This window comes from Phalangium opilio, unplaced genomic scaffold (genome assembly GCF_054372755.1).
Source record: "Phalangium opilio isolate 3A_F unplaced genomic scaffold, DU_Popi_V2 ptg000079l_1, whole genome shotgun sequence".
In the NCBI taxonomy this organism is placed as follows: Eukaryota; Metazoa; Arthropoda; class Arachnida; order Opiliones; family Phalangiidae; genus Phalangium; species Phalangium opilio.
This window is the reverse complement of record NW_028324187.1, coordinates 2,676,835-2,690,265: the sequence shown is the minus strand read 5'-3', so window position 1 is coordinate 2,690,265 and position 13,431 is coordinate 2,676,835. Positions and strand designations below refer to the sequence as shown.

Here is a 13,431-nt window from a genome sequence, read left to right as displayed (position 1 = left end):
AGATTATTTAAATTTTTATTTTTAAATGGAGAAAAATAATTAAAAAGCTGAGGAATTTTAATTAAATTGTGTTTATTTAATCATTAAAAAACCTATACTCACAATTCATTATTTAATTTTTCAAAATCAAAGAAATTAAGTCTGACAAAAACCATAATTTAAATAATGCAATTGAATTTAGACATTGTGTTTTGTTTTGTGGGGGGACATATGATAGTTTGGGGGGGAGGAGACAGCGCTCTGCGGCCCCGCCCCTTAAACATTTCACTTTCTTTTCCTTAAATTCTTTTATTTAGATTTTATACATATCATTATGACCGAAACTCATCGGTAAAGGTCACAGAGCAGATTGCGTTATTCAATATCTAACTTATCGATCGTTTCTTCTAATTCATCTAAATCTTCATCATCATCAAAAAGATTCTCATCTATTGGAACAGCATCTTCTTCACCAACACCAACACCTCCTCCTACTGCATCCTTTACTTGATTATCATCGGTTATATTATTTTCTAATTGCCAATGCCTTTTCTCGACAACTGTAATTCCAGCAGCATCAGATTCACTCGCACTGGCAATAAGGCTTTCCAAGGTGATTTCATTCACTTTAATTCTTTCATTTTCCGATCCATCTTCTCCGTCATTACTTCCGGAAATGTCAAAAGCAGCCTCATCATCATCCATGGCATCGTCATCAGCCATTTCAGGGTTAAACGTGAACATATCCCTTCCACTGAGACCAATATTTCTACCGGCTTTGAACTCTGCTCTTTTACGATCTTGCTCGTTTCTTTCCCTTTCTTGTTTTTCTTTCAACTGTAAAAATTAATTAAGATTTAATGGGGAAGTTAAATATATATAATTTAAAACCTAATTATTTTTAACATGGTTCATACAACTTTTGGAAGAAAACAAATTTCCCTGAGATTTCCATGAGGTTTTTTCCCATATACTTCCCTGAGATTTCCATGAGGTTTTTCCCCATATACTTCCCTGAGATTTCCATGAGGTTTTTCCCCATATACTTCCCAGAGATTTCCAGGTTTTTCCCCATATATTTCCAGGTTTTTCCCAATATATACTTCCCTGAGATTTCCCGGTTTTTCCCCATATACTTCCCTGAGATTTCCATGAGGTTTTTCCCAATATATACTTCCCTGAGATTTCCATGAGGTTTTTCACCATATAATTCCCAGAGATTTCCAGGTTTTTCCCCATATATTTCCAGGTTTTTCCCAATATATACTTCCCTGAGATTTCCCGGTTTTTCCCCATATACTTCCCTGAGATTTCCATGAGGTTTTTTCCCATATACTTCCCTGAGATTTCCATGAGGTTTTTCCCCATATACTTCCCTGAGATTTCCATGAGGTTTTTCCCCATATACTTCCCAGAGATTTCCAGGTTTTTCCCCATATATTTCCAGGTTTTTCCCAATATATACTTCCCTGAGATTTCCCGGTTTTTCCCCATGTACTTCCCTGAGATTTCCATGAGGTTTTTCCCAATATATACTTCCCTGAGATTTCCATGAGGTTTTTCCCCATATACTTCCCTGAGATTTATGGGAGGTTTTTCCCCATATACTTCCCTGAGATTTATGGGAGGTTTTTCCCCATATACTCCCCTGAGATTTCCATGAGGTTTTTCCCCATATACTTCCCTGAGATTTCCATGAGGTTTTTCCCCATATACTTCCCTGAGATTTCCATGAGGTTTTTCCCCATATATATATATGGAGTATCCTATGGAGCAAATGCTATTGAAGGACGGGGGCAAATAGGACTTTTAACATAATCAAAGGACATCCCCGTATCTCTAATATAACCAGAGTTATGAGCCTCCAAATATAATGTAACGTAAATAATCCTATGGAGGGGATGTTTATGAACATTTTCCTTCATTACTCGGACCCTGTTTGACAAAAATTTCCCTGATTTCCCTGAAGTTTACTAAATATTCTAAATTTCCCTGAGGTTTTTGTCGACTATTTTTTCCCTGATTTTTCCAGGTTTTCCCTGTTTTCCAGGTTTGTATGAACATTTTCCTTCATTACTCGGCCCCTGTTTGACAAAAATTTCCCTGATTTCCCTGAATTTTACTAAATATTCTAAATTTCCCTGATTTTTCCAGGTTTTCCCGGTTTGTATGAACCCTGTTAACCTAATTACCTTCTTTTTCTTCCAAGCTATAAATGTTTCTAGAGTTATCCTTGTCAAATTATTGCCAAGTTGAGCCCGCTGCCTTTCTATTAAATCTTCAATGGATAGTTCATCCTTTTTGTCAACCTTTTTCTTATCTTTATTGAGTACAAAACCATTTGGAAGAGCGTGACGATAATGGCATTTTAAACCTCCGTTAGGACACTCCCAAAACCATCCATATTTGTTATTTTCAAGGGCATCCAAAAAGTATTTACAAATCTATTAAATAAATAAATAAATAAATAAAATTAATTAGTACAGAGTAATTAAAATTAAAACACTATAACTCTTAGTTACAATTGTGGTTTTTGGCATTTTTCTTTCAGCCTCTCCGTGTTTTTTCTCTACTACTTCTTTTAACTTTTCCTCGTCCCAATTTTCCATTTTGTCTAAGTAAAAATAAAGATTAATTATGATAATTAAATTAAACAATAATTAATTATCTATAGAAGAAAAACATTAATTACCTTCATCTCTAATGTCACAATAGACATTTTTCTTTTCACCTTTCCTTTCAACATTGGGATCATGAGAAAATTTACATTTATCACCCTTAGAACAATGGCCTTGTTTAAAAAACGCGCATAAAACTGATTTTGGATCAGTACCTGTACAAAAACAAAATAATAGTTACCATAGATTTTTATTTTTATTATATTATTATATTTATATATTTATATTTATATATTTATATTTATATTTATATTTATATATTTATATATTTATATTTATATATTTATATTTATATATACATATTTATATTTATATATTTATATTTATATATTTATATTTATATTTATATATTTATATTTATATATACATATTTATATTTATATATTTATATTTATATATATATATACATATTTATATTTATATTTATATATACATATTTATATTTATATATTTATATTTATATATACATATTTATATTTATATATTTATATTTATATATTTATATATTTATATATTTATATTTATATATATATATTTATATATTTATATTTATATTTATATATTTATATTTATATATTTATATTTATATATTTATATTTATATATATATATATATTTATATTTATATATACATATTTATATTTATATATTTATATTTATATTTATATATTTATATATTTATATTTATATATATATATTTATATTTATATATTTATATTTATATATTTATATTTATATATATATATATTTATATTTATATATTTATATTTATATATACATATTTATATTTATATATTTATATTTATATTTATATATTTATATTTATATTTATATTTATATATTTATTATATTATTATTATTTATTTTTATTATATAAAACATAAAGTTTAAGGAAAACATACCCTTTTCAACCTTCTGTGTTACAACAGGTTTAAAAAGCTGATTCAGTTCATCTGCCTCCTTCTTCTTCTCATCTTTCTTTTTTGGATCATCTAACTGATTTTTTTTTATATAATGTTCAACAATTGAAAATGCAATGCGGTAATGATACCCTATGCTTCATATATTTCAGAAGAAAAAAAAACATACCTTCTTAGGTTGGTTTCCTTGCTTGACTTGATTTTGGACTTGCTGGATGAATTTCTGATTTTTAGCACCTTTTTTATTTTTTAATCCAAAGGTTTTATCCTAATAACGAAAAATAAAAAGAAAATAATTGAAATTATTTATTAAATTTAATTCCCCGAATATTTTGACCCCCATCCGCCTTCCCCCACAATTCCTCGAGCTTTCTGCATGGCAATTTCAATACAAAGTTAAGCCTAACATTACATTATCATAGCTAAGCCTTGGTCTTAGGCCGTATTGTCAATTTTGCGATATTCAGGCCTTTGCAAATTTAATGTATGGAGTTTTTATATTTCTTATTAATCAATAGAAGTTATCTTACTTCAATAATCTTCTCTTTTTTCTTCAAATCAGCCTTTTTACTAGGTTCTGGAGCCTTCTTTTTCGGCGGCATTTCGCTCGCATGCCAACTACTGAACTACACACACACACACGAATTATGCAAATCTACAAAAAAGAATCTTCCGCTTTAATTCCACAAACAAGCGAACTTTGTGAGAAAACGGTACTTCAAGTGTAAGCACCGGACCGCACCAAAACTACCCGATCTTCGCTTTCCATACCTTTAGTGCGTTCAGTGCTTGGTACGAAATAGGTTGAATGACCTTAAGTTGTTTAACAGATTAATTAAATTCTGCGTTGTATAAAATAAACCACTTTTTACTTTAAATTTACTATTTAAAACGGTTTAGAGCCACAAATATACCTTAAGAAGTATTTTATAAAAATTACTTTGCAATACTTATTTCCATCCCTGATGAAATACTTGGAAAAAAATTACGGGACCTTGAGAGAAAATATTGACAGAAGACAAGTTGTACTTCCTGTACATGACGGGATGAGAGTGTACAGGATAATTAATAGATTACTCGCTCTTGTGTAATAATTAAACATACGCAATTTGTTCAAATTCAAAACAGTTTCTGAATGAGTCACTACTAATAACGTAACTATTTAATGTTATGTAAAGTAAGCCTTAAAATTGTTCACCATAGAAAACCCCTGCAAGTTCTGTCTAAATTTTGAAATTTGAAAGCTTATATAAATTATAGTACATGTAATGAGCTTCATAATCGCGGTTGGCCTCCTCACTTGTGTCATAGTATTATTTATAATCGTTTTAAAATGCTGCATAAGAAGGTATGTTGTAATTTCTTTAATAATTTTTCAAACCCTTAGCATGGATAAAGAATGCGCGTACGGAAATGGTTTTAACGCTATAGGATAGGCAACTCCCTATCTCGGGCGACAGCTTATTCTGTATATACTCTGTTACAACATCAGTTGTCAGCACGCGTAAACCTAGGTCTCTATGTAACGTAGCTTTGCATGTGCTGTCAAAACTTCAGGATCTTCAGGATTTAAAATATCCGCGAGTTTTTTAGCTGGAGTGCACGGACCTCTAGGCCTTAGTTTCAAATAGGTGTGAAATTGTATACAACAGCCTACTGCTGTCTGCACGTATTTGAAACTAAGGCCTAGAGGTCCGTGCACTCCAGCTAAAAAACTCGCGGATATTTTAAATCCTGAAGATCCTGAAGTTTTTTGTCTCTTGACAGCACGTACAAAGCTACGTTACATAGAGACCAAGCTTTGCGCGTGCTGACAACTGATGTTGTAACAGAGTGTATCCAGATTGGGAGTTGCCTATCCTATAGCGTGAAAACAAATTTCCTCACGCGCATAGAGTAATGGCACCTACTTGCCTTTGACTGTATTAAGCTCTATGGGTAGTTAACATGGAGTGCCACTACTCTATTCTTTATCCATGCCCTTAGTTTGTAAATAAAGTGTATTTTATAACAGATACGAAAATACAAATTTGCAAACAACCCAGCATTCTACAACAACTTCATTATCAACACACTTGCCTTACAATCCAGACCCTTTACAAAGCTCAAATTACTTTCCTAGCGCATCAAATTCCCAATTACCTTATAACACAAGGCCAACAAATTTTAGCCAACCAATACAATCGGGTGCTATTCCCGCATCTATGATGGGTTTTGGTATTAATCACCCTGCAACTCACGGAGGAGTAGCTTCATTAAGGCATTATCAGCAATGGCCTAACCAAAATTTTACAGGTGTCGCGAGTGTTCAAAGCCCAATAAATCCTAATCAACCTGTACCAGATTTACCACCATCTTATGTGGTGGCTTCAGAGGTAAGAATTTTCTCCTTTTAAATAGTTTAGTTTTATAACCTACTTAGTATACAATTAAAATTGGTATTCATTAATAATTAATTAAGCTTCTGGATCCACCACCATCTTATATTGAAGCTCTAAAGAGCCCAAGATAGTATCAAAAACGCGGAGATTTTAAGCTATAGGATTTTAAATATTTGTTATTAAAAAGTTTAAGTCAAATTGGTAGCTATAACCTCATGGGGAGGGATTTTAGGATAAAGCCAAGTGCCCAGCTACATCTTGTTTTTAATTGTACATAAATACATACATAAAAATTTAATTGTGCTTTTCACAATTGTTTTATAATTTTTATGAAGAGAAAAATGCTTTTAGCTGTATTTTTTACTTTTCTAAGTAATCAAATTACCTGACCTAATTTCTATTAGACGATAGCCCACTCAATCACGCGCAACATGGCGTAGTCAGGCATGCTTCTATAGTGCATGCATGCAGCTTCACGTTGTCCATTGCGTGATCGAGTGGGCCTGCATGCTTCATGTTGTCGATTGCGTGATCGAGTGGGCCTGCATGCTTCATGTTGTCGATTTCGTGATCGAGTGGGCCTGCATGCTTCACGTTGTCGATTGCGTGATCGAGTTGGCCTCCCTGCTTCACGTTGTCGATTGCGTGATCGAGTTGGCCTCCCTGCTTCACGTTGTCGATTGCGTGATCGAGTTGGCCTCCCTGCTTCACGTTGTCGGGCCTACATGCTTCACTTTGTCGATTACGTGATCGAGTGGGCCTGCATGCTTCATGTTGTCGATTGCGCGATCGAGTGGGCCTGCATGCTTCACGTTGTCGATTGCGTGATCGAGTTGGCTATGATTAGACCTACCGAACAAATTAGTTTCAGAATCTCATTGGTTAACCCCCAAAATCTTACTCTATCCTTATTGGTGGAGTTTACGGGCATCTGTTGTGATAAGCACTTTAATTGGTTGGCATAAACAATTAAGTCAACACCCAGTACTTAAGTTTTAGCCTAAAATATCTTTTTAAGCTTGAAAAAAGAAATAAAAGCTTGAGTATTTCATAAAGTTCATTTATAAACTTAAATGGTAAATGTGTTAACTATTATAGTGGTGTCAAAAAAAGTATATTCTAACATTACATTTCCAAAAACAATGTTATAACTATTCCATAAAACGAATTGTATTTAAAAACTCCGTTTTTAGATAAGATTGAAATCTCTTTTAATCTAATTTATCTTAAAAAAATAATTAAAAAGGACCAAGTACTTTTAGAGTTTTAATTTTCCATGTGTGTAGTGTTAAAAAAGCTATATAATGAAATTGCAAATTTCCTGTACATAAAATGATCCATTTTTGCATATACTATATACAAATTGTAAATAAAACTTTTTTTCAAGGCTTGTAATTAGAAAAGTTCCCCCCTTTAAAATTGTTACTAATTAAATAAAAAATAAAAAACGAAACGTACTTGTTACGGTAGTTATAGTTTTGTACAATTTTCAAAAACATTGTTTTAATACTAACAATATTGAATAAAATTGAAATTGCTAATCAGAGTACACATTTTTGTCTTGTGGTTCATTTTATTAAGCCTAAATTCTTAATTTCTAATAGAATTTTACTGTCTACTGGCAATGACAAAAATATTTATAGATGGAATCAGGGATAGATTTAATTTTAGAAGTAGGAATGGAGAACCAAGTAATGTGGGCGCGCGTCAAAGTCCCGGACCCCTTCCACGGGACTGAGGGGTATGAAAGAAGAGGCGGGTCATAGCGACATGATAGAAGAGGCACGTCATAGCAACAGAGGTAAAAGGGAATTACGTATTTTTCTCCGTCCCCGTCAGTAACGTCATCAAAACGTAGTTTAAGTGAGACAATAAGATAATTTAAACTTTTCGTTACGTGTTGGAGGGAGGGGCTCTATACTGGGCTATGAGTCGGACTGAAGTAAATACTAACCGTTCTCCATTCCTACTTCTAAAATTAAATCTATCCCTGATGGAATAAAATGATTTATGCCCGATAGTGTCTTTGAGTCTTAGCTACTACCAGGTACTAGACTCAAAAAAGCCGATTTGTAAGTAGAGATACTACAGCGCGTGGAGTCAAAAGGGTTTGGGTCAAATAATTACGAGTTACCACTTGTCATGTTTCTTAAATTAAGTTCCCTTTCCGCGTTCCTTGCCTTTGTCTACAACTTGAAACGTTAGGAATAGAAAAATAATGTAAAATGTTCACTTTCAAGGAAGCTTTAGTATAAGATCCGAAAAATTATCATTAACGACAATGCGTGGTCAATTAACGCTTAACGAACATAATTAAACCAGTCACACACCAAAGGATGGCGCAAGCTGATTAAATCGATATATTGCATGTTATTGGTTCTTTTTTCTTCACAGAACTCAAAAAGCAAAAGCTCTACATGAGTACTAATGGTTATGCAGTATCTAGAATTGTAGAGACCTTGTAAAGTAGAAACTAAGCGATCAATATCAGGAACTTAGACTACACTGGCTGGCGGCGGGCGTATCGCCCGTACACTATCCAGAATAGTACAGTGTCAAAATGGATGGAACCTAGTCTAAGCTAGATTATGACGCGTCCACAATGTAGTAGCGTTTATTTAAAAGTGTTATGAATATTGGTAACATTAGTACATCATACCCCTATTTCATTTCATGACATATAAATGAACTACGTAGTTGTCATTTTTATACAGTTTTTTACCTGTTTCTCAAGTAAGTAATGCCACGCTTATCTATTTTTAATAAGGCTTAAAATGCTTTGAAATCCGTTTATTTGCACTCGTTAATGCTTGAAACAACGTGAATGCATTTTTGTACATCAATTTCAATAAATATGCATTAAGATACCGGTTTAATATAACCTTAAGCCTAAAAAATAGTTTAATTGTTCAATAAGGGAATCCTGAAAATATGGATTTGAAATTTTCCCAATAATTTTAGGGTGATTCTCGGTTTGTAAATAGCGACATCTAATAATCATTTTAAGATTAAATTAATTAGATATTGCTTTAAATAAATAATTAATAGCAGGAGTAAATAGATGCGAGACAGAGAATCTTTCTCTCCTCACCTCTAATGTCTAAGGATGATGATAATTCGCAAAGTGGGCGGGTACTCTAGTAAACTGACGAATAAATATGATAAAAGTATTTCATTCCACGTGTCCCCTTTATTTTTTTCTACGATAATATAGATTAGCTGATGATGACTTCAATAGATATGGATTTATGAATGTATTTAATTTCTCATTTAGATTTTATTTATGCTTCAAATGTATGTAAAAATAATATTCAAGTGGATTATAATTTCTCGGGATGCATATATCGTTGTAATATAACAAATGATATATTTTGCAAAGATGGTATGTTAATTAATATAATCAAGGTTTGGTACAGAGATTATTGAAAGCCTGGAGGCATAAGCCACTTAATAGATCTCTACACAAACCTTGATACGTTTAAGCTTAAAAATTCGTTATAACACAATTAAACCTACAACTTTATGCAGGACAACCTATGGAATGTGGTGAAGGAGTGGGGTTTCAATGCCCGTCAGAATCAAGTTATACTTGCGTTACTCATCATTGTACGCTAATAGTCAAAGAAAGCTCTTGTTCAGTTGTTACAGGTAATACTATAGGTATACCTTATTGTAACAATGGATCATCTATTCAGAAAGGTACATTTTGATAATAGATCTCAATGCAATGTCTACAACAAAAATATAAAAATTCAATATTTTATTCTGACAGATGCGGCTAGCGATCCTTTTGAAGATACGGAAACCCCTATAGAGACAACAACAGGAACTACAAAAAGAACCAAGGGAACTACATCACCAGCACGACCGCCAACTAAAAAGCACGACATTCAACCAGGTATGGTGTGAATTTTATTTTTAAAATTATTCACGATAATAATAATGAGGCTAATTTGCAAGATTCTTAAAGATAATTTTATATCAATTAATACCTAATAGAGTAGATTAATTTTAAGTAAACAATTAACTTATTTTAAATAGCAAATGAAGGATCCCATAAAAGTAAATTGTTACAAGTATTTAAGAAAAAATATATTTTTTTTGTTAAATTTCGACTTTTAAATACTTTTAAATAAAGCATGGATTTTTTAACTTAAATTATTGTAATGCGAAGGAATGTTTTAACATTAACTATTTCTACATGTTTAATTATTTGCATTAAAAAAATTAAATTTGTGCCTTCACGGAAAGCATCCCACCAGGATGAACCGTTAGCATTAGTTTTCCATAGAACGCCTGTAGGAATGTTTTACCCGCAATACATCCCTGTTCGCGAAAAATACCTCTAACAGGCGTATGCTTTAACATTGAAATCTAATAGAGAGCCTTTATGCGTTTTCCCCCGTTCTACATACATCATATAATTAAATTTTAATTTTAATTAAACAAATTTAAATTAACATTCCTTCGCTAAATAAACTTAAATATTTTCAGATTTCAAAAGTACTTTATAAATGTTACGATGCTACATATAAGTTATTTAATTATTTTTGGGCGATTTAAAAATCAGGGAGTTGTATGTCTTAAAAGAGAAGGAAGGAATAAATTCGATAAGCGCTACGATATTCAGTTTTAACATCAAGATAAATGTAAAAAAGGCAGAAACTATCTTATTTACTGTAAAAAAAACTTAATTCGCCCCACGCTAACGTGTGTAGAAGAAAATTATCCTCCATAAAAAAAATTAAAATTGGGCAAATTTATTCCTTCCATTTATTTTAAAATGAGACTCCCTGTAAAAACTATTTAACATAATATTTTGATGCGATAAATTTTGGCATAATTCCTTTAAAATTTACGCATGACCTACGTTTAAATTGAATAAATCTTTTCGGGTGAATTTTGGATATAAATTTTTTTTATCTCTCAACAAGATGTCCCACTTTCTAAACTATATTTTAATTTTTTTTATCTCTATACTTTCTCAGACGCTTACGATGGAAGAAGCAACGCCGAAGCCTACCAGCCTTATATTTTTTCTATGGTTTTGGCACTTATTCCTTTAGTAATGTATTTAGTCTACAGACTTGGGCGATACGCTATGATGTTGTGAGTAGTTTTATTTATGTTTTATTCCTTTTAAATTCGGGTCCAGGCGAAAATCTAGAATCCCTAGAATCTCTGATTCACCGCCGAAAACATTTCCATTAGAGTAGTTCGGAACTATCTATTAAAGGGAGCAGAAAGCAATTGAAGTTTTTGTTGAGCCAAAATGCACTTGTCTGTTAACATAATTAGCACTAATCCCCTAATATCTGTTAAGAACATGTTTAAATTTGTGGGTCTACTTTACTTATACTCCCTTTGAGGCCACTTAAAAATTAGATAGGCGTAAGACAACGCGTGAGTCAGAGCTTCAAGCCTTTACTTTAAATTCTTGTTTTAAAGTGAATTTTTTTTCTTTCCACTGAATTAAATCGAATTTAAGTCTGGGTATATATATATTTACAGACAAATAGAAGCCTCAGAAGCGATCGAACCACCCAACATAAGAAGGCCACCAAGCGTAAGTTTTCTTAAACCTAATTTGATGTCTTGTTTAAAGGGATAGAAGCACAACAAACCCAACTTTTTGTTATTTGTGTAAGTGTTCGCCTTATCCGATCCACACTGTATATTCCGATTAATATTAAATACAGTAAATTATACCAAACAGTTCGAAATCAAACTAACTCAAATATTAAAAAGATAGAACGGTTTTTAGAATAATTTTTACCGCGAAAGGTTTAAGGCTATTAAGTCAATGCAACGGTCAATGTACCTTCTTTCTGCGAATTGATATTTGCAGAGATTGAATTCTTTACCGCGATCTCCGAATCGGTCGCCTCATCGATCGCCGCATCGATCTCCACACCGATCACCTCACCGATCGCCTCAACGTTCCTCCTCTTCGCGAGTCTCTACGAGTTCAGGGGGTCGTTCCCCGCAGCCAAACTCTCTATCGCCTCATCGCCTTTCGCCTAGAGCCAATACGCCACACCGATCCAGTACCGGAGGTTACCCCATTGGACTAGAGAATCATCCGGTTTTACTAGTGGTACCATCTCCACGCAGTTCTCCCGAGATACCACCTGATCTGCCACCACCTTACAGTTCTGTCGAGGTAAGGAAAACTACTAGTAGCGCTAGACATTTTTAACATGTTTAATTGCCGCATGAAATTGTAAAAATTAAGCCTATTTTGATTTTTACGCGCCAAACTTAAAAGATCTTATGTCAAGACCGCTAAACTTCAATTTCTTAAACTCGTTAAATTTATCTACGAAATAAGGCTTTCGTGCTTTTCGTGTTTCATCTTGAATTTTATGTCGATCAACACAAGAGGGGTAAACGCGTACGGTCTTTAGAAAGATTTCCACGCTAGGAGTTTTAGTTTATAGATCCGAACGCGTTGCCTTGGAAACTTGTAGGCAAATAATATGAAAAGCTAACGCAATTTTTTAAAAAGAGACCTTTTAAGTATATTTTGATATTGGAATTTATTTTTTATTGAAAACCGTAATTTGTTTATTTTCTATTAATGTAAAAACCTTTATCGAGTTTTTTCTTTGATGTTATTTTTAGCCTAATGTGGAATCTCCGCCTACGTATATCGAAGCTATGCAAAATATTGAAAATTCAAAGCCCACCGTCGAAGTATAAAATCGCCGTTGAATTGTTTTAATAATTTAATAATTATAAATAAAATGCCTGTAACACTTTATATATAAATGAAAATACTAAACGCCTTCTTATATATAATATATAATATATAATATATAATATATAATATATAATATATAATATATATATATATATTATAAAAAACAACCTCAAAAGTTTTGCCTATTTCTATTCATTGTTGATTGTTAAAGAAAAAAAAATACTTTTCTCACTTTTTCAATTTATCTACATTTTCAAATAAATAATTGAAATAATGCCATTTTCTCTACAAAATAATATAAAGAGTTTCTTAATCAAATTGATGTAAAGCTCAAATTTTCTCACGAAAAAGCACGTTTTTTCTATATTATGATCAATAAATTTTATTATACTATGAAATATGTATTTGATTTTACTGGCAAAAACACAAATTTATTATAAATTCTTCATGGTTTTAATTTATCTTGTGCTGTTTTATTTTGAAACATGTAAACGCCTTTACGGGGAGGAGAAATAAACCTCCTTGTAGTGTTTGAGGGCTTACTAATGACAAAAATATTGTACAGGTTTTTCATTAAATAGCGACAAGCCCTTAAAAACAGAACATAATAACATAAATCTAAATGGTCAACTACCCGTGTTTTTGGTAAATGAGATCCTTTTTCTAACAATAACTCTCGATCAACAGGGACTGGAATCGAAAGGTTTTTATTACCGTGTAATAGTTAAGCCCCTAACAAAGCAATATTTAACTATTAATGCATTTTAAGTT

The 13,431-nt window shown here is 32.2% G+C and overlaps 3 protein-coding genes across 3 annotated transcripts; 2 read left to right on the top strand and 1 right to left on the bottom strand.

Annotated features, from left to right (window-relative positions):
- Nucleotides 1–55: 55 nt before the first annotated feature.
- Nucleotides 56–4,254, bottom strand: LOC149654185 (zinc finger CCCH domain-containing protein 15). The gene is made up of 7 exons (XM_089845598.1): nt 4,107–4,254; nt 3,746–3,844; nt 3,559–3,652; nt 2,672–2,812; nt 2,502–2,593; nt 2,172–2,423; nt 56–816 (listed from the first exon to the last, which is right to left on the bottom strand). Exons 1-7 carry the CDS (start codon nt 4,176–4,178, stop codon nt 355–357), a joined length of 1,212 nt encoding a protein of 403 aa, XP_089701724.1. The 5' UTR covers nt 4,179–4,254; the 3' UTR covers nt 56–354.
- Nucleotides 4,255–4,565: 311 nt separating this feature from the next.
- Nucleotides 4,566–7,506, top strand: LOC149654184 (uncharacterized). Its single transcript, XM_089845601.1, has 3 exons — nt 4,566–4,924; nt 5,591–5,951; nt 6,038–7,506. The coding sequence occupies exons 1-3, from the start codon at nt 4,845–4,847 to the stop codon at nt 6,086–6,088; spliced, it is 492 nt and encodes a 163-aa protein (XP_089701727.1). The 5' UTR covers nt 4,566–4,844; the 3' UTR covers nt 6,089–7,506.
- Nucleotides 7,507–8,336: 830 nt separating this feature from the next.
- LOC149654183 (uncharacterized) lies at nt 8,337–12,779 on the top strand. Its single transcript, XM_089845599.1, has 8 exons — nt 8,337–8,690; nt 9,232–9,339; nt 9,486–9,656; nt 9,730–9,855; nt 10,946–11,066; nt 11,469–11,523; nt 11,806–12,120; nt 12,582–12,779. The coding sequence occupies exons 1-8, from the start codon at nt 8,642–8,644 to the stop codon at nt 12,657–12,659; spliced, it is 1,023 nt and encodes a 340-aa protein (XP_089701725.1). The 5' UTR covers nt 8,337–8,641; the 3' UTR covers nt 12,660–12,779.
- The last annotated feature ends 652 nt before the right edge of the window (nt 12,780–13,431 follow it).